Consider the following 18,844-nt stretch of genomic DNA (forward strand, 5'->3'; position numbering starts at 1 on the left):
GAACAGACGTCAAGTTGGTCTACCGTTTTTCTTGTTATTTTGGATGGGCGGTGAGATTGTAAACTCGTTTCGTCCTGAGTTCTTCTTGATTTTCATGTATATGCCAAATGCGGTTGGGAGAAACTCTCATGGTCTTTCCAGCTTTGTGTCACCATTGAAGCTGAGATGATTGCTGCACCTGGCTGCCATGAGTTGAGTTGTCTGGAACAGGAACAGCTCGCCGCTTTACCATTAACTCATACTGTATTTGGGTCGCTGGTTTCATCGCCTGACACCATCATTATATCACGTTCAAACCATGATGGGAAATCGATTCGCACTGGACAAATTCTCATCCACACTCAACAATTTCATCACGCCGGACAACGTTCTCACACAATGGCTCTGTGATTTCTTGCGTTAGCGGCGAACGCCTTCCTGGAGCTAGCCCCGACATCCGAGAGACAATCTTGCCCAATGGGGATGCTGATTGGCACATCTCCGAGGAAGCTGGGGAAGACGGGTGGTGGCGCTTCGAGTTGGCAGGACTTTTGGCTCTTTGGGACCTGGGTTGCTGGGGAGGGCCCGACGGTTGGGGAGCTGAAGTTCCATGGGATGGGCATGGCATATGTGGCGCTGACGGCATGTTTGAACGTGCAAAGAGCCCCGTACAGTATTGCTGTATGTGTTCTTGCAAGCGAGGAGAAGTCTTGGCTTTGTGGGTTGCCGTTTGGATGCAACGACGGGAACGAAGTAGTAATACGACTGGAAGCATTTCGAAGCATTGGGGAGGGTAAGAGAAGATGACGGCCCGGGCCAGAGTCGCTTTCCTCCTTGGGCATCGACTCGGAGTGAAATGCATTTGGAATCAGCTATTAAAACTGCTGGCTTCGGCAGGTTGAGACGATCCAGACAAAGACATTCATATCAGCATCCCCTCTGCTTTCGCCCGCTGCCGAGATCACGCGGAGGCTTATAAGCTTTCAAGGGCAAGTTGAGGACTCCCCGGAAAGCCACCTCGTGCACCACATGACTGCGCTATGTCCACCGTCGTCTCATCATGAATCACGGTGAAAGGTCCCGAGGCGATCGCGATGCTGTTCAGCGCCCGTTCCGAGCTGAGGACGCCTCGAATGCTCCATAGCCCGTCCAGGCAGCCCCAATTGCGGAGTTTGCTTGCATGTTGAGCGATGGTTGGCTGAAGGATGGTCTCGTGTCAGGGGAACACTGCATACTTTCCTGCCCCCGTAGTTTGATGTCGTGGAGTCCCCAGAATGGGGTCGAAAGAAAAGGGGATTGAGCGATCGACTGCTTGGTGGGAAACTAGAACCACGACGGCACCAATTGGCCGGTATGGAGAGAACAAGACGCCTCGACCGGACCTCCGGCACAGGGACGCATGCAGACTCGCGCAGCTTGGTATGTAGATATGTGCATAGTACTCTTATATCATATCATCGCTGGCAATGCGGTTGCGGGACAACGCACGGCGGACCCCGACACCGCGCGTCACAAGTCTGTATCCGTGCATTCGTTATTGGAGAGAGCCTCGATCAGGGGCGGAATCATGGCCACATGAGTTGGCAATGGATGACGGAACGAGAAGGTGTCGGATCTGCAGCATGGCAATCGTCGGCAAAGGCCAAATGGGCTGCATGTCTCGGCTGGATGGTGGACTTTTGGCTGATCAGGTTGCTAGCAGTGCGGCTCGCTCCTCGTCCTAGCACCATGTCCTACCCAGGTACGAACAATCAAGGCAAGACACTCACAATGACATCGAGATGTGAGTGACTGACTGTTCGCCAAGGGCGTGGTGAGACCCAGGTTAAGCTTAAAACCAAGGAGACGAGCTCTGCTGTGCAAGTCAGTCGGTTTCAGCGCAGCGAGGCACGAGAGTGGCATCCATGTTACCCCAGGGCAGCCAATGCCGGGATACAGAACATGGTTGCCTGAGCACTTGGCTTCTCTCTGCTTTTTGAGAACCTCGAACCTGAAGCCAGATGCGTCCGTGGTTGTGCAAAGACAGAACCTGAACGCTTGAGATTTGCAGCTAACGAGGCCAGTTGGGGGCCAATATCATTAGCTGCGAATAGTATCACTTCGTAGCGTTGATCAATTCGTAGCAGCTACTACTACTACAGTAGCGGGTAAGGTAGCCTCGCCATGGACATCGAAGCACAACGACATGCGTTCACCCTGAAGCCGATCTCGTCGCCGGTCTCGTTTCCGCGGCAGCGTCGCAGTCCCGCCAAGTCGTCCTGGGGTCCTGTCGCCAGCCGGCAGTAGATCCGCGGTTCTTTCTGTGATGGTGGTGATTCAACGCAGCTGCTGATCAATGTCCTGTCACTTCATTTGCGTTCTTTGCTGCCATCTAGCACGATTAGCACCTTGATTAGCACGGATTGGTAGTCAATTCGCTTCTTCAATCTTGTGCTCTGCATGCAAGCCATGCTAATATTCGCTCATCCGTGCCGTGCTAGTGGGCGACGAGGCTTGCGGCTGGCTGGAGGTGAGTTGAGAAAGCTGCAGCAAAGGAGACGGGCCGGCGTTACCCCTGGCAGAGAAGAATTGCAAGCACCCAAGGTTGATGCTAGCAGCAGATGCTCCGTCGATGCCACTGCTAGCCGCCCCGGGTTGCGGCATGGCTGGGTGAGATTGAAGGCGCTGCTGGTGGATATTGGAGATGGGGAACGGGTCTGACCGGTGAAGAAGGAGAAGCTCCCCGAGGGGAGGAAAAGGGCGGAAAGCGTTCCTTCCAAGCCTTTGTATAGAGTAATACGGAGTAAAGTACTTCGCATGACGATTTCCGTGGTTCTCGTGCTTTCCGTCTTCGTATGTACTCCGTATGAAGAAGAGACAGACAAGGCCGACAGAGGGCGGCTCCCAGGCGGGGATCCACAAAGGAGCCAAGGCCCTGACTTTTGGCTTCGCGGCCGATGAAAAATTTCATCTGCAAGCCGTGGTGGAGAGACGCAGGTGGAGCGCCATGAAAAGCGCACGATGGCCATTCCCACCTGCTGTCCGTCCCCGGGGCCCCTAGCCAGTTTGCCAGTCGCTAGCAGTTCTAGCCCGAGCGACCACCTGACGCGTCGGCTGGGGAAGGGCCTCGAGACTGGTGACTGGATCGAGGCGAAAGGCCAACCGGTCGGTGCTCGCAGCCCACAGCACACCCACTCGCAGGGACGCCGTCGACACACGGTTGGCCGAATGGACATGCGAGGGCGCAGCCTCTTGAGTTTCTTGGTCGGGAGGGGTGGGAAGAGGAGAGAGGGGAGAGACTGTGCGAGGAGAGGGAGAGAAGAGAATCGAGTCTGGGATGCCGGTGGCCGTCCTCATCGAGGTGTATCGCCAGGTTTGTGACGGATGCTGTCAAACCGGCTGCTGCTCACGAATTCGCCCTCGGTGCGTCGGGTCGCATCTGCCCTGCCCTGCCCTGCCCGGCCATGGATCGTTTCCGCTGTTTCTGGTCCTCGTCCTTGAGATGCCGGTGCGGGCCTGCGCTCGCTCTGGTGCCACGGGCGACAGCGCTAGAGCAGCCAGATGCACGCCCAGCGCGGCGACAAGAAGTTGCGCGGCTCACGTCTCACAGGTACCCGCGCAAAGAGCTGCAGGCCCCGGCCCCATCGCCCTCGTACCGGCTGCTCGTCTTTTTCTTTCTTCTTCTTCGGCCTATGCCTTGTCTGGCCAGGCCAGCGCCGAGCTCGCTCGCTCGCCCATCGCCCATCGCTCCACCCCTCGCGCTGGGTCGTCGGCCGACCCTGCAGAGTCCAATCGCCAGTCTTGAGAGTGGCACTGGGTTGACGAGCCAAAGAAGACCAGACAGACAGATCCAAGCCGAATCAGCTGGGACCCCGTTTTCCCGCGAAGCCAGCCAAGCCAGGCTCGACCGTACCGTGCCAGGCCCTACTCCGTACGAGTACCCAGCCCAGCCCAGCCTCAACGCACCGCACCCATCAAAGTGGCTAGTACCGTGCCTTTGCCAGTAGAAATCCATCATAAAGAGACGGGGGCCAGCTCCAGCGCAAATGTCGCCGCCGGAGCGCTGCTGGCTCCCCTCTTTGCGCAATTCCCATTACATAAAAGAAGTCCCGGGCGTCCTTTTCCCACCAGCTTCCCACAGGTTCTGTCCAGTATCTTCGAACTGACCCTCCCGGAGCCTGGCCTGCACATTCAGGTTACTATCTTTCTGGAAGCTCGGGGCGACGGTCCCTTATCTCTCGCTGCGCTGCGATTTTTGTTTTTCTTACGTTTCCCCTCGGCCGCCCATAGGCGCTACAGACGCGCTGCCGAACGCCTATCTCTGCCGTCGACTTTTTGCGCCCAGAAGGACCCTGCAATTGCATTCGCCCGCCTGGGACTCGTTGATAACAGCCTCCTGCTGGGCGAACCAGAGCCCACGACGGTCCTGTCGGCTGGCCATCCCTCGCGATAGCCTTGCCGCCGCTCGCGCTTGTTGATTGCGAACACCAGGCGTCCCACCCGCGAACCACGTCACCGGGACGCTGAGCTGGGTGTCCTTTGGCGGTTTTGTCCTCTTGAGACCAACTGGGGCGCTTGCCGCAGCGCGGCTGTCGTCTCTACGGGCCCCCGCGCCGTCACCCAAGGCATGGCCGACATCATGTCCATCGACAACAAGCCGCCGACCCAGAACCCGGGGCCGAACCCTCACCACCGCGACGAGAGCGAGGACTCGACCGGTTCCACCCCGGAGAGGGAGCAGGCTCCTCCCATGACCGCCGGCAGCGGCAGCAACATCATCAACGTCTCGCAGGACGGCCAGCAGCCCAAGCGGAAGGGTGGCCGCAAGCCAGTCAGTTGCCCCATCTCCTCTGTCTCTGTCTTTGTCTCTCCATTGTCAACGTCATCTTCACCACACTGCCTATGGCAGACGACGACGACTTACTACCTACCTACCTACCTACCTATGCAAAGTGGTAGTAGCATCACTACTGCCCACCTTACATAGACGGTATCAGCAGTGCTGCTAGTCTCTGTCTTGCATCTCGTCTGTCTTATCTTCCCGGTGCTACCCCTCAGCCTACCTCATACCCCCTCCCCCTTCCATCCTCTGTTCCTCTTCCGAGCCGACGGCCTGCTCCCTATCGAACAATGTTCCCTTCCATTTCCTATCGCAGCTATCATGCTACCTCTCGGATAGCATGCCAGATACCCTCGCCGCTTCACAGATACACCTGCATATCACCCCATATCCAACTACAGCCAGCGATGGCTTCGATGGCGCCTCGTCTAATCAGGCGGCTGCATGGGTGGTCAAGGCGTTCTGCTGCCCTTTTGGGTAATTCGCTGCAGCTCCCGTGTTACCTCACACCTTCAGACAACGTCTTCGGCAAACGTTATCACAACTACAATCGTAACCTGTACTCTTGTGCTGACACGTGCCTCTCTATCCGACCAGATATATGCAACCTCCGAGGAGCGCAAACAACGCAACAGACAAGCCCAAGCCGCCTTCCGCGAACGACGGACCGAATATATCAAGCAGCTCGAGGAGACTATCCGCGTCCATGAGTCCAACTTGCACAACCTGCAGGCGGCGCACCGCACCGCCGCCGAAGAATGCTTGATGCTCCGATACAAGAACTCGCTCCTCGAGCGCATCCTCCTTGAGAAGGGTACGTTGCCGAGCATCTTCAAGTCGCAACTACGTCTACCTTGGCCTCTCAACTGACGCTTTCCGACTTCTAGGCATCGATGTTCAAGCCGAGCTTCAGGCCAAAACCGGCAGCCCCAACCTGGCACCCACTCATATGCCACAGAACCTGGTGCAGCCACCTCCCCTTCAACGTACCATGATGCACCGGCACCACGCGCGCAAGTCTACTTCCAGCATTGCTCCCAAGACCGAACCAGGCACTGGTCTGCCTCCGCCCTTGCAGACTCACAAGACTGCGCCGTCACCAAAGAACCGACCAGCTCCCTCTTCTCACTCCAACTCCCCCAGCATGGCCAGCTCCGCCTTTTCTCCCGCAGCCTCCGACACCATGTCCATGAGAGGGTCTATTTCTGGGATGCCTCGTCAGCAGATGACTCCCATTTCCGTCGCCACTCCGTCGTCGAGACAGCCAATGATGCAACCGGGGTCGCGGGGAGCTATGAACTCTGGCGCATCATTCTATCCGACGCCGTCATTCCAGAACCACATTGAGCAACTTGGTAAGATGGATAGGCCTCGCTGGAGGCGTGTTGATGCGGTATCTTGCTTGAACTGACTCGTTGCCGCATAGAGCAAGAATACGAAGCCGATATGGTCGAAGACTCCGAGATTGAGACGCCCAGTGGCCCGGGCCCATACCCAGGCGGCTTCAACGGGGAACAGCAACCAATGCTCCTTTCGCCGGCCTCCACCGGACCCGGACACCAGGTGACTACGGGTTCTCAGTATCCCTCGATGACGCAGTTGTTGGACCAGCAACCCGACTGGGATCCGTTTGGGCTCAGTGCCAGCATGGCTTTCCCCAACCAGCCGTTTCAGTTTGACCAGACTCACATGAGGTGATCTCTCAATCATAACGGCCTCCGCGCATGCTATCGATGACGGTGGTCATGCGACGGAGGCTCACCTGGTATTGCTTATAGCGGACCCTACACTCCCTCGAAGTCGAGATGAGCTTGGTCTTTCAAGAATGGCTTTGGAGATTACGTCGAGACCGGATGGCCCTTACGATCCACGTCCTACCTGGGTACAGGGACTCCCCAGTATCCAGAGGCGGAGGGTTAACCATCGGTCCCCTTCAGTGGGCTTAGTAGGACGGAGGCGTCCGAAAGGCCGGGATTCTAAACACGAGAAACGAGTCCTCTGCTGCCCCCCTTACTCACTCGATTCTGGGCAGTGCCTAGGTCCGAGTAAGACGGGGCTGTGGAGAAGGCGAATCGAGATGTTACGTAGAGTTATATCTTCGTAACTCCGTCTGCTCGACAAACCCTGGTTGCGCCAAGGATTCTGACCACGGATGACAGCAGTGCACAATTCCCATCTCTTACTCTAAAAGATCATCCAAGACAAGCAATATATCACGATAACCGAGGGAGTGTGCCTTGCATATGGCGAACTGTACGGCTTTGATTTCGGTCTTAGCTTTCAACCACTTATACGATTTTTAACTTGGTCTTTTTGATGTACGAAGTAACGAAGCATCACTTTAGTGGCATGGGCCATGTCTTTGGGCCTTTTTCTGTTCGAGCCCTGTCCGGAGAGGACGACGTGGTGGAGATACCCATTATACCACTGGATTGGTGTTGTTCAGCATATTAGCACAGGGATGGAAAAAAAAAAGTTAATTTTTGTGTTATGATATTGAAAAGTTGTCTTTTATTTCTTTCAACCTGTTATGGAGGCTGTCATTGGAGGTTACGGAAAACAAGAGAGTACAGAAAAACAGCACAACCCCAGCGGGAAGGGAAGCGGGAGAGCTTCCGTGGTTTAACAAGACAAGGGGGGCCCGTGGAAATATGGTAGCATGATCTTGAATAAATATACTGCATGTAAGCTTACTTTGGACGTGTGACGGAGGAGTTGCTGCTGAACGGTTACTCCTCTGTGTGTCGGTGAGCTTTTGAGTCTTTGCTGGGGCATGTTCAGCCATGGGCTTTACTCGATTTGTCTCTTTGGGTGTGAAAAGGGGGGAATATAGGTGAAAATCTAACACCGGAACGTGGCAATGGGATGTATTTTCGTATGAGATCTCGATGATACTGTGCTTGTATGCCTAGCCGTAGACTCACAGGAGGAGGAGGAGGCGCGTGTATGTACAAAGTTGCGGGGATAGTCAGATCTTGGGTAACAAGGAGGGGGCCCAGGTCATCATCCATGAGTTGAAGTATGTAATAGAATTACTACTCCGCGGTCTCGTGCATCGAAATGGGTGTTCCTTATTCACTGGGGGACGAGTGGGTGCCTGGGGGATCCTTGTTGTTTCACGGAAGGACAAGCTTACTTTACATGAAGGGTATAGGTAGTATGTAAGGTTGTGTAGGAACTGGGTTCATTTGTACAAACGATCCCATATCGAGATCAGACTTGATGTAGCTGGGCGAGAGGCCATGTGTATGTATAAGGATGATGATTACTCAAGTTGTTTGTATCATTAACGTAAGTCATGAGATGAAGATTCGTAATCCGCTCCGTACTATGCAAGGACCATTCCAACATCCGTCATTCAAGGACAGCTCAGATTTGTCTCGAGCATCCTCGTACATATCCTCGTACGTCTCATGAAATCATCAAGTCGTTCCCGTCAAGTGACCATAAGCCATACAAGACTCCCAACAAGGAGGGCCCACGCCCATGCAATGTCTCTCACGGCGTCAGCACCGGCCATCCGCGTGGCTGTGCTACTGGTATTCCACAGCATGGTAGCAACTCCCGCTTCCGTAACGTTGTCGATGCTGCAAACGACCTTGCAGCCGCTCTCGTCACTGCTGCTGCTGCTGCTGCGGAGAGACAAGTCGCGCCGCCGGGGCAGTTCGCCATGGGGCCCGGCGTCGCGGCTCCAGAGGAGGCCGTGTGTAGGATCCCGCTCCCGCTTCCGCTGGGAGGCAGAAGAGGTGTTGTAAATCATCTCGATCCACTGGATCTGCAGGTTCGCTTGGTCATACACGCTCATGTTTCCGCTCCAAGTCCCTCCGTCAGACCAGGCGTTGAAATTGATGCCGGCGCCGTCCTGGGGCACCTGGAAGGTGATATTGGCCAGCTGCTGGCCGTTTACATACCAGACGCTGCTATCAGCCGTCCAGTCGAGCCGGTAGACGGCCCATTGGCTCCAGATCATGTCGCCCGGCAGCGTGGCGTTGGTGGTGGCCTCCGGGTTCACCTTGCCGTCGCTGTCGAAGGAGGGCTGGTTCGTGAGCTGGACCCTTTCCCGGGGACCGCGCGTCAAGACTTCAAAGTCCGACTCCTGCAGGCTCGACGAGGCGGTGGCATCGCGATACGTGAACATTGCCGTCACGGCTCCCGGGCTGCCGACTGTTCGGGCGAGCATGCGCAGAGACACGAACTGGTAGTCCGACGTCTTGGTCTGGAAGGCCGCCGCCGACTGAAACTTTGGCTCCCGCTGGGTCCTCAGCGCCAGGAACGTCTGCGAGTCCGCATCGTCGTCGCCGTTCTTCTGGATGTACACGTTGGCTGGGGAGTAGGCCATCAGGACCGTCGCCGCCCCGGACAGGCCCTTTCCCTTGCCCTCGCTATTGCTCCATCCCTGGAGCTGCCAGACGCTCGTCCACTCGTCACTGGAAAAGTACTCGCTCGTTGGCGGGACATAGGTTGCGTTGGTGACATTGGTCACAATCGGCGGGATCCCGGCGTCTTTGGTCAGGTTCCGGAAGTCGAAGAACATGTGGTTGGAGAAGTAGCCGGGCTGTGTGCCATTGGTGAGGAAGCAGTCACAGACGGAGTCATCGCCATTTGGCAGAGGCTGGGGGCTACTGTTTGCGCTCTGGCTGGCGCTGGTACATTGGATGAGGATGGGGATTACGAGTTGTGACAGGGGCGGCCAATGCATGTTGGTGAACCGCTGGAGAGTTCAATATTACTTCCAAACGAGCGCAAAGAAAGGGGAAAAGGGAATGAGAACGGGAGTGGCAGAGACAGAGAGCAAGGCATGTGACAGGCGAGCGATGCTGCTCAGTGCATATACGCAACTCCCAAGAGCTCTCTGCCCTTCTTGACACGTGAAGAGAAGACATGGTGACAAGCGAGAGAAACAGAATGGAAGTGAGCGGAAGACGAAGAGAAGCCGGCAGCAAGGGACGGGGATCGACAATCCACGCTCATTCGCGACCTGGATGCATATTGTGGGCTCTTTGGACTGAGAGATGCAGCTGAGCTGATCACTGTTGGGTCGACAATGGGGACGTTCTCGTATTCTGGCAGCCCCAGCGTCTAAGAACTGCAGATGTAACCTGATGGGACGTCGGAAGAGACCAGGACAGGACAAGACAAGAAGTCAAGGTTGGGCTGTCACTGTCAAGCGACACCAGCGCTAAAATAGCAGCCATCATCTCCACGTTCCGCCTTGGTTTCCGCCGGGATCGCCCACTGTAAAATGAGCTCCCCCAAATCACAGCTCCCGGATTATAGATTTTCCTCCGAAGCTGAACCGAACAGCCCCATCACTCATCCTCCTTTGCTTGCATATCCGTCAAGCTTCCTTCATCCCTACCTCCATCGCATGAATCATTGACTGCCAGCCTCACAGCAAGTTGCGGTGCCAAAGCAACAGCACGGTTGTGATAGCGAGGCGCGCGAGACTGCTTCTACTACTTCTCCGACTCAGGTAATTATTCGCTCGTTGTTCGTTGCAACGCGAAAAGGCGCAATACCTACCAAGAGCGAGCTCGTAGCCGCAGTGCTTCTGCTTCAAGACTGCCTCGTCCCCGCCTGCTAAGCTCTAGGTGCACAAGTATCATGTCGATCATGGCGTTATCAGGATACTCACGTTTGCAGATGAACGCAGGTACAATAGAGCAAGGACAATAAGACGCAAAAAGACGACTGCCTGAGGTGCGCTGTGCTTGAGCCAACATGCCATCGCCAAAGACCACCGCCACAGATGCCACAGTTGAGCAGGCGGCTGAGTCGCCAGCTGCGGTCGCCGACTCTGTTCAGGAAGCGGCGAACGATGAGCGTGCCGAGGACTCGGACGTTGAGGCTGGGGAGGTGACTCAGGAAGACGAGTCTGACGGATCGCGGGACGCCAGCTCTCACGACAAGTCGCCAGAAGAGTCGTCACGAGCCGATGCGACTGCCGCTGGAGAGGCGCCACCGCTGCCGAATGAAGCCGTTCCCGATGGTCCACCCTTGCCAGACGAGCCGGTGCCGCAGCAGCCAGAGGATGACGGATGGGACTGCCAGTGGGATCCGAACAGCCAGGCCTGGTTCTTCTACAACCGCTTCACGGGCAAGAGCCAGTGGGAAAACCCTCGAGTCCCTAGCGCAAATGGCCCTGCGGTAACCTCGCTTGTGGTTGAGCCCCAGCCGCCTTCTCACGAGAAGCCCGTTGCTGGAGGCTACAACCCGGCCATTCACGGCGACTATGATCCGAATGCGTGGTACGCCAAGACCAACGAAGAGGAAGAGGATACCACCGGCTTGGTCGGCGATCCTGCCGCTATATATGCCGCCACGGCGACCTTCAACCGCTTTACTGGACATTTCCAAGCTGGAGAAGGCGCTGAACGCCACTCTGACGAAGCCAAGTCGAAGCGCCAGATGAACGCCTTCTTCGACGTGGACGCCGCGGCAAATGCTCATGGCGGCCGCAGCCTCAAGGCCGAGCGGTCCAACAAGAAGCCTACCAAGAACGAACTAAAGGCCTTCAAAGAGAAGCGTCGCGCCAGGAAGGAAGAGAAACGCCGAGCTTGGCTGCGCGACTGAAGCATCTCCTAGCTGATCAAGGGTTCTGTTCTTCGATTTGGTTTGGCCGTCTTGCATGGCATTCCTCTTCTCGACTTCTCATATACCTAACTTTATACTGGGACATTGACTTTTATCTAACCAAGGGATTTCGGTTGTCAAATATTTCGAACAAAGGACGGCGTTGGAAAGAATATAGGGCGCGCAGGTTTAGGCATATCACCTATTGTTATCTTTGTCCCCTCTCCTTCTTATGTTGATTTGTCGTTGATTTTCTTTTTACATTTCCGTCCTGCATCTGACTCCACTGTGCTGGACGTTTCAACTGGTTGGAGATTTGGTCAGGTTATTCAATTCATTGTAATCGAGAGATAAACAAAAGTGATCATGGTGTAGACTACATCTTACATCTTATGCAGATATATCCAATACACGGCTCGTGCCACTTCTCTACAGCTTGATATTCTTATCCCCGCCCTTGGTACAACTCTACTCTTCTTCTTCTTCATCTTCCTCCTCTTCATCATCATCCAGCTCCATATTCAAGTGCACGCTTCCCTCGTCGTCGTCGCTATCTGACTCTTCTTGCTGTCCACTCTCCTTCTCACCCCCTTTCGTCTGCAGCGCAGTAACCGAGGCCGAGGCCGCGGCGGGTTCCGTCTTTTCGAGCTCCTGTCTCTTGGGGTTGACCGGCACGTCCGGCCCCTCGTGCTTCCTCTTGGGCGGGGAAGCTGCCCTCCCGGTGCTCTTTGAGGCGCGAGGCTCGAAGGGGTTGGGGGCGGTGACGGTGCTCTGAACTGGGAGGTCGATCTTGGTGTTGGATGGGGAGGCTGCTGCTGCTGCTGCTTCCTTCTCCGACGATGGATCTTGCATTTCCTCATCGGATTTCTTCTCCTCCTTTCCTTCTTCCTGCTCGGCCTCCTCCTCCTCCTCTTCATCGATCTGCTGCAATTCAGCGACCTCGCTTAGCGAGGCAAACATTTCGCTTCCGGCGCCCTGGACGCCACTAGTCCGCAGATTGCTGCGCAAAATCTCCAGCCCTTGATCGTGCGGGAACTGCTGCACCAGATGGGGCAAGATGCTGGGATACATCCTGCCGTGCTGGTCCCTGTACGGGTTGAGCACGCTGGCGAGCATGGCGTCGCGGCTGCGCGTCAGGATGGCCGTCTTGTCGAGGTGGCCGCGGAGGGCGGGCTTGAGGTGCGACTGCGGGAGCTGGGCGAGGATGGCGGCGAGAAGGGCGCTGGCGGCGTTCCTGTGGTGCGGTTCCAGGGTCGGGGGTTCGGTTGCGGCGGCGGCGGCGGTGGGTTGGAGGAAGAGGTCTGTGTTGACGGTGGCGGCGCCGTTCTTTGGGCCTTTCTGGGAGGGGGTTGCAGTGGTGGTGGTGGTAGGTTTGTCGGCGGGCTTGAGGAAGCCGGCGTCTTGCTGGAGGTCTCGGCAGCATGCCCCGACGAGGGGGTCCAGCATGTCCACGGCAGGCTTGGATAGTGTTGGCCCGGCAAGCTGGAGGATGGTGTTGAGAGTGGTGTATCCGGCTACGCGGACCGAGGGGATGCTGATGCCCGACTTGAAGACACGGATGAGGTGGTCCAGGATTTCGGGGACCAGGGGTAGCATGTGTCTTTGCAGCCTCTCAAACAGAGCGATGACGAGCTTCATTGCTGCGACGTGGATGTCGGGCATCAAGCTCCATAGTTCCTCCTTTTCTTCTCTGCCAATGGCCGAGTTGGTTTCGACGGCTTGTTCCCAGGTCTGGGACTTGGACAGCCGGGCGATCAGGCAAACTCTCGATACGGTATCGACCAGGCCGCTGATGGGGATGGTAACAGCAGCCTTGGTAGGATAGCTGAGCAGGTCGGCGAGGAAGTGGAAGAGCCCAATCAACCGCTCGGCACCGGCCTCGAGACCGGACCAGGCAGGCAGATTGTCGACAGAGCTGCCTTGGCCATGAGGCTCCCCATCGACGTCGACCTGGGATCGTGAACGACCACTGGTTGCCTCCCACGACTCGTCGACGGCTCGAAGGACCTGGTCGGCGGTGGTGTGGAACTCCTGGATGATTCCGTCGACGAGCTTGGCCCATTCTTCGCCGCCGCTGGACTTGGCCGCAACGAAGTGAAGGGAGGCGACGAGACGCCTAGCAGCTCGCTGTAGAGACACGGGGACGGAGATTTCATCCGAGCAGGTAGGCGCCAGGTAGACGCCGACCGCGGTCCGGATCTGGGAGCTGAAAGGGCGGAACGTCGGCGGGTACAAGGGGATCAGAGTGGAAAATGAGCTGCAGATGGTTTCAACCAAAGTCAAAGGCGCAGAGGTCTGCGCTTCGGCTTTGTGCTTGATGAGCTGAAGGCATGCCGTGCCAAAAGCAGGCAGGAAAGGCGTGGCAACTTCTCGCACGAGGGTCTGATAAGGGTGAACGAGCATGAAAATTTTCGTGAGAGTGACAACAGCCAGTTCTTTGGACGCCGCAGGGTCGCCTTTCTGGGATTGATATTAGCATTTGGACTTTACAATAGCAGAGCATGATAAGGATAGATGAGATTGTACCTGTATAATAGAGAGCAGTCCGCGCACCCAGGCCTCAGAGCCGCGCAGAGTCTCCCAGCCTCCAACGTCGACGGCTGCCTTGATCAGGCCAATGGCGGCGAATCTGCCCTCGCGGCTCCGGCCGTTCAAGTGAGTAGTGATGCTGGTCTTGAGCTTGTGCACAAGCATAGACGTCTGGGAGGCATCGCCTTTGAGCTTGGGATCCTGAGGCGCGGACAGCGCATCGCGGCATCGAAGGACGTGGCGGATGAGGGAAGGGAGAGCATGCGGGAGCTGCGCCGGCGGGACGGAAGTGAGCTTCCGGGTGAGGACGCGGAGGTCCGTTGTTGAAGCTGAGGAGGACATTCTGGCTGAGAGAGACTTGACTGGATATATGCGTGGCCGAGGCTGAGATGACAAGAGTTCTCACGAGATGTCTGTAAAGAGGCGTCGGAAGGGAGAGGACTCGGTGTCGACAAGTGAGAGCTCGGCCCTGCCGAAGGCGACGCTTGCAGTGTAAAACAACGAGCTGATTGAGGGTTGATACCCCAGAAATTATCACCAATTGGTCTTTGTATGCATCACCGCCGTCAATATCTCATTCTTCGTCTTTGCTTGTCGTGGTGAGCTTACTCTAACTTTTTTTTTTTTTTTTTTTTTTGCCCTTTGATGTCAAATCCCGTCCACTTTCCCATACGGGCAAGGTTCAGGTACGTGTAGTGCCTTGTCGGCGACCGTGGGGTTCCGTGTGGCGCCGCTGATTGGCCCACTGGCCCTCGTGTGCCAGGGTCTCGACGCCTGTCCGGCGCAGCAGTGCCTCGTAATAGTGCACGCATTACTGCTGTTCAGCGCTGTAGCTGCACTAATCTTAAGCACTACGTCAAAGGGCCCCAGGCGCTGTGCTGCCACATGCTCCAGCCGCCTCCCTTGGACGTCCATATTTGATTGTTCATCTCTCAACAGCCTCGCCTCGCCCCCCCTTTTCGCGTCATCGCGACTCCGGCGCTTTTTGTGTGTGTGTTTTTGTTTTGGGCGTTCGAGGTGGCTGGCCGTTTAACGCTTGAGCTGTCACTCGTCAGCGGCACAAGCAGCTTCTGTTTCCGCGCGTTGCGTCGAGCTACTGCTTAGGAGCTGAATCACAGCTGCGAGCCACTATTCCCCAGGGTCCCTTCTTTGTCTCCCCCCCTCTTTCTCCTGAGCAGGGCGCACAATGGCTGCTGTAAGAAGAGCTGCAGCTGCAACGATGGCCGACGACTATCTCTAACTCACCGTGCTTTTAGGCAAAGGCGGCTCGCTATGCCGACTCGCTGGACGACGCCCGATGCGAGGGCAACTGGCAAGATGTTCCGGAGCTGGTTCGCAAGGTCCGCAAACACGATCCGGCGCGAGAATGTATGTCCCCTATCCGACGCCCGACGGCTCGACGTGTACACATCGGAAGCTAATTACGGGCACTTGGTTCGTCACAGGCCTCACGTTGACCGCCGAAACGGAATGCGCCATCTCCAAAGTGACCGCCGCCGGCACGCAGCCGTCCGACCTCGACGTTCCCAACCGACTTCCGAGGCTCATGGCCGTTATCGAGTCCGAATCCCGCCCCGAAGAACGATTCCAGGCCCAGGTCTGCGTTGGATGGCTGCATTGGGTGGTCGGCGAGTACTCTTTGGCCCTGGAACGACTGCCCAAGAGCCTCACCGCAGAGATTCCAGACATCGACCCGGCGAATACGGCATCGGAATGGACCAGCGTGTGCGCGCTCAAGGCTGCCTACCTCAGGGCGAACTGCCTGATGCGAGACGGGCTGAGGTTGCCTGCGCTGGCTGCGCTGCAGGAGGGCCTCCCGTCATTGGACCGCGTCTGGAGCGGTCACGGCATCCGCAAGCAGCTGCGATACTGGTCAGAGCTGTTTCTTACGGAGCACTGCATGCTCACCAGTGAGGCACTTCACAACAGCGAAATCTCCCTCGACGACCCCAATTCCATCTCCAGCTTCCGATCTTGGGCGAGATACTGGAAAATCATGTCAGCCCCTGTCACGGGCGGTTTCGGCTTCAAGGGTTCCGTACCCCGGAGGAGGATCTGGAACGAGTACTATCTGGCGTTGTCGCGAATACTGGAGAACGATCTCCCGTATCCGACTGGGCAAGCTGAAAAGATGGTGGACGATATGTCAGCTCGAAGCCAGTTGAGGGTAGAACTCCAGCGAGCAGAGTCGGCTTATCAGGCCCTCCTGCTCGGCGAGACGACCTTTCCCCGAGCCGACGAAGACCGCGTTGAGGTCGAGACGTTTATCAAGCAAGTCATGATGAACTGGTCTATTTTGTGCGGCCGTGGATGGAGTGAGCAGGATCTGGGTCAGGGTGGTCGAGATCTCCTGAGCCGGAGCGTTCTCGAAACCCTGTACAACGCCGCGACAAGGACATACCACTCAACAGCTATCCTCCGGTCTTTGTTCACCGTTCACTTGTCCGTGGCCGAATTCGACCTGGCCTTCAAAGCCCTCGACTCCTACCTGGACATTGTGAAGAAGGGCAAGGCACGAGTGGCCAAGACGGGACACCCTGAGCCGAGCTTGGACGACGACAAGGCTGCTCTGGAAACTTTGTCACAAGGCGTGATGACGCTGTGCACATACGGGCACATGGAGGCCGCCGAAAGGGCCCGGCAGCTGGGCGCTGAGCTGGAGGACTGGCTTTCCAAGCTCCCGCACGTGAATGCGCAAGAGAACGGCACTCCTGTGATCGCGGAGGATAAGGAAGAGAGCCAGGTGCAGCCGGACGCCCCGCCGCCTCAGACCGTGGCTCTCGCGTGGCAAGCCATTGGCCTTGCACATGCTCACTGGTCCCGGGTGACGACCGAAGCTGGGTCAAGGGCTGAGATACAGTCCAAAGCCATCAGATGCCTTCGAAGATCCTTGGCCCCCGAATACGGTCGGTCAAAGGACGTGCGAAGCTTCTTCGCCCTTGGTCTTTTGCTGGCTGAGCGTCGCGAGCTTGCTACAGCTATAGAGCTCGTTAGATCGGCATTGATGGCCGTACACGGGTTTGAAGAGGACTACAACCTGTTTTACGGGCCTTACTGGCAGGAGAGGTCTCTTATCCCCCTGTGGCATCTCCTGGCCCTTCTTTTGAGCGCCCGGCAAGACTACACCATGGCAGCGAGGGCCTGCGAAGGTGCCTTGGAGCAGTTCAAGGACCCAACCGTTCTCTTTGGTAAGGCGGACAGCGGGTTCCGCAGTGAGCACCTCAACGACGCCGAAAAGGCCGCGCCCCCAAGAGGGCTTGTTGATGATATGAGTGATGAGGAGAAGGTGGGAATTTTGGACGTCAAGATGACACAGCTTGCCTTGGTAGAGCTCATGGAAGGGCCGGACGTCGCCGTGAATGCCAGTTATGAACTGCTGACTTTGTTTTCACGATTATTCGGTAGCATCGACGTGCAACAGCCAGCGCTCAAGCCCCCGGTTGTGAGAGAGCCGCCCAAGACTTCGCACACGTTCAAGGGAAGCATCTTTAGATCGCGCGCAGACAGGTCGAGACCGCCCACCAAGCAGATGAGCAACGCAACGCTGGGCGAGAAGACAGCAGCGCCAGATCGGCCTGCGACATCACACACCACTGCCCCTAGCATCGCCCCAACAGTTCAGGTCACGGCAGAAAACGGAACCCGACGGTCACGGAGCGGCAGTCTAGGGGCCCAGACCCAGAGGAGCGAATCTGGAAGGAGAAACAGTTTGAAAAAGAAGACGACTAGAAGCGGCAGTCAGCGGCGTAGGTCGTCGAGCCTGGGCGGCCTCTCGCACCAGGCTACTGTTATCGGAGACGACTCGACGGATCACGACTTCTTTTCAACCGCTGGCAGGCGTCTACAGACTCGGATTACAAATTCCTCCAGGGGAAGGACGCGCTCCTCTATGAATTCCTATCTCTCCACGAATTCCAAGTACGCCGACGATGATCTTTCGGGCGACGTCAGCTTTACCCTACCTCACCTTCTACCGCTGATCAAGTTCCCGAAAGACAAGGAGCGAAACCAGCGGACGGCGATTCTCATCAAAGTGTGGCTGATGATTGCCGGCTTCTATCGCCGAGCAGGGATGCTGGAAGACTGCAAGGGCTCCGTTGCCGAAGCGCAGAAGCTGATCCAGACGCTCGAGAGTGATGTAGCAAAAGACCCGGCCAGCGGGCCAGCAACTACCAGGGCTCCGTCTTGGGGTGAGAAGAAGAGCATAGATGAGCTCTGGGGCGACATTTACTCCGAGGTAAGTTTCTTGATTGCGCGGCTACCTAGTGCAAATGGCTAACATGATATACAAGCTCGGTTTCCTGGCGCTCGCCAAGGAAACGCCATATGCCGCTCGGACTGAATTCGAGTCTGCCTTGGCGTACTACCCCGATCATCCCGCAGCGATCGTGGGACTATCCAACATCCTACTTGACATCTACAGCGAAAAGCTGCTCCCTACGCCGTCAATCCCCCCCTTGGACGGACATGAGATCTTTGATGATGCCGGTAACGCCCCGTCTGGATCTTCGCCAGCCGCCCTCAAAACGCTACCATTTACTCCTCTGGGACTCGTCTCCGACCTGAGTACGATTGAAGCCAATGCTGCCGAGGGCGACGAAAAAGATGCCGCCAAAGCGGGAAGCTCCGGCGACAAGTCTCAAGGTGTGGATGCGCTTCCCCAGCCCTACAAGGCTTTCCGTCTGCCCCTTATCGACCGGCTAGCCGCGCGTGACCGTGCCTTTACGCTGCTGTCGGGACTCACCCGCCTCGGCACCGGCTGGGACTACTCAGACGCGTGGTTCGCGCTCGCGCGCGCCCACGAAGAGAGCGGGCAGGTCGACAAGGCCAGGGAGGTGCTCTGGTGGTGCGTCGAGCTCGAAGAGGCCATGGGGGTGCGTGACTGGCGCAGTCTCGCCGGCGGAGGCTACATAATCTGAGCAAAGCGGAGAGACTGAATTCACA

The 18,844-nt window shown here is 56.9% G+C and overlaps 5 protein-coding genes across 5 annotated transcripts; 3 read left to right on the forward strand and 2 right to left on the reverse strand.

Annotated features, from left to right (window-relative positions):
• Positions 1-4,597: 4,597 nt before the first annotated feature.
• On the forward strand, positions 4,598-6,496 carry BBK36DRAFT_1168938 (basic-leucine zipper transcription factor; the record flags this gene model as incomplete). Its single annotated transcript, XM_024895244.1, has 4 exons — positions 4,598-4,789; positions 5,396-5,612; positions 5,686-6,191; positions 6,227-6,496. The coding sequence occupies 4 exons, from the start codon at positions 4,598-4,600 to the stop codon at positions 6,494-6,496; spliced, it is 1,185 nt and encodes a 394-aa protein (XP_024749647.1).
• A 1,738-nt stretch (positions 6,497-8,234) lies between these two features.
• On the reverse strand, positions 8,235-9,497 carry BBK36DRAFT_1141183 (glycoside hydrolase family 16 protein; the record flags this gene model as incomplete). Its single annotated transcript, XM_024893434.1, has 1 exon — positions 8,235-9,497. One exon carries the CDS (start codon positions 9,495-9,497, stop codon positions 8,235-8,237), a length of 1,263 nt encoding a protein of 420 aa, XP_024749648.1.
• A 1,022-nt stretch (positions 9,498-10,519) lies between these two features.
• Positions 10,520-11,371, forward strand: BBK36DRAFT_1118673 (hypothetical protein; the record flags this gene model as incomplete). Its single annotated transcript, XM_024890500.1, has 1 exon — positions 10,520-11,371. One exon carries the CDS (start codon positions 10,520-10,522, stop codon positions 11,369-11,371), a length of 852 nt encoding a protein of 283 aa, XP_024749649.1.
• A 468-nt stretch (positions 11,372-11,839) lies between these two features.
• BBK36DRAFT_1200759 (hypothetical protein) lies at positions 11,840-14,245 on the reverse strand (the record flags this gene model as incomplete). The annotated part of the gene is made up of 2 exons (XM_024897144.1): positions 11,840-13,831; positions 13,898-14,245. The coding sequence occupies 2 exons, from the start codon at positions 14,240-14,242 to the stop codon at positions 11,840-11,842; spliced, it is 2,337 nt and encodes a 778-aa protein (XP_024749650.1).
• Positions 14,246-14,806: 561 nt separating this feature from the next.
• Positions 14,807-18,137, forward strand: BBK36DRAFT_1135380 (hypothetical protein; the record flags this gene model as incomplete). The annotated part of the gene is given in 4 exon segments (XM_024892628.1): positions 14,807-14,878; positions 14,891-15,092; positions 15,157-15,268; positions 15,346-18,137. Coding segments are annotated over 3 exon segments (2,910 nt in total), but the record flags the coding sequence as incomplete, so codon positions are not given.
• Positions 18,138-18,844: the final 707 nt, after the last annotated feature.

This window comes from Trichoderma citrinoviride (assembly GCF_003025115.1).
Source record: "Trichoderma citrinoviride strain TUCIM 6016 unplaced genomic scaffold BBK36scaffold_7, whole genome shotgun sequence".
Lineage (NCBI taxonomy): Eukaryota > Fungi > Ascomycota > Sordariomycetes > Hypocreales > Hypocreaceae > Trichoderma > Trichoderma citrinoviride.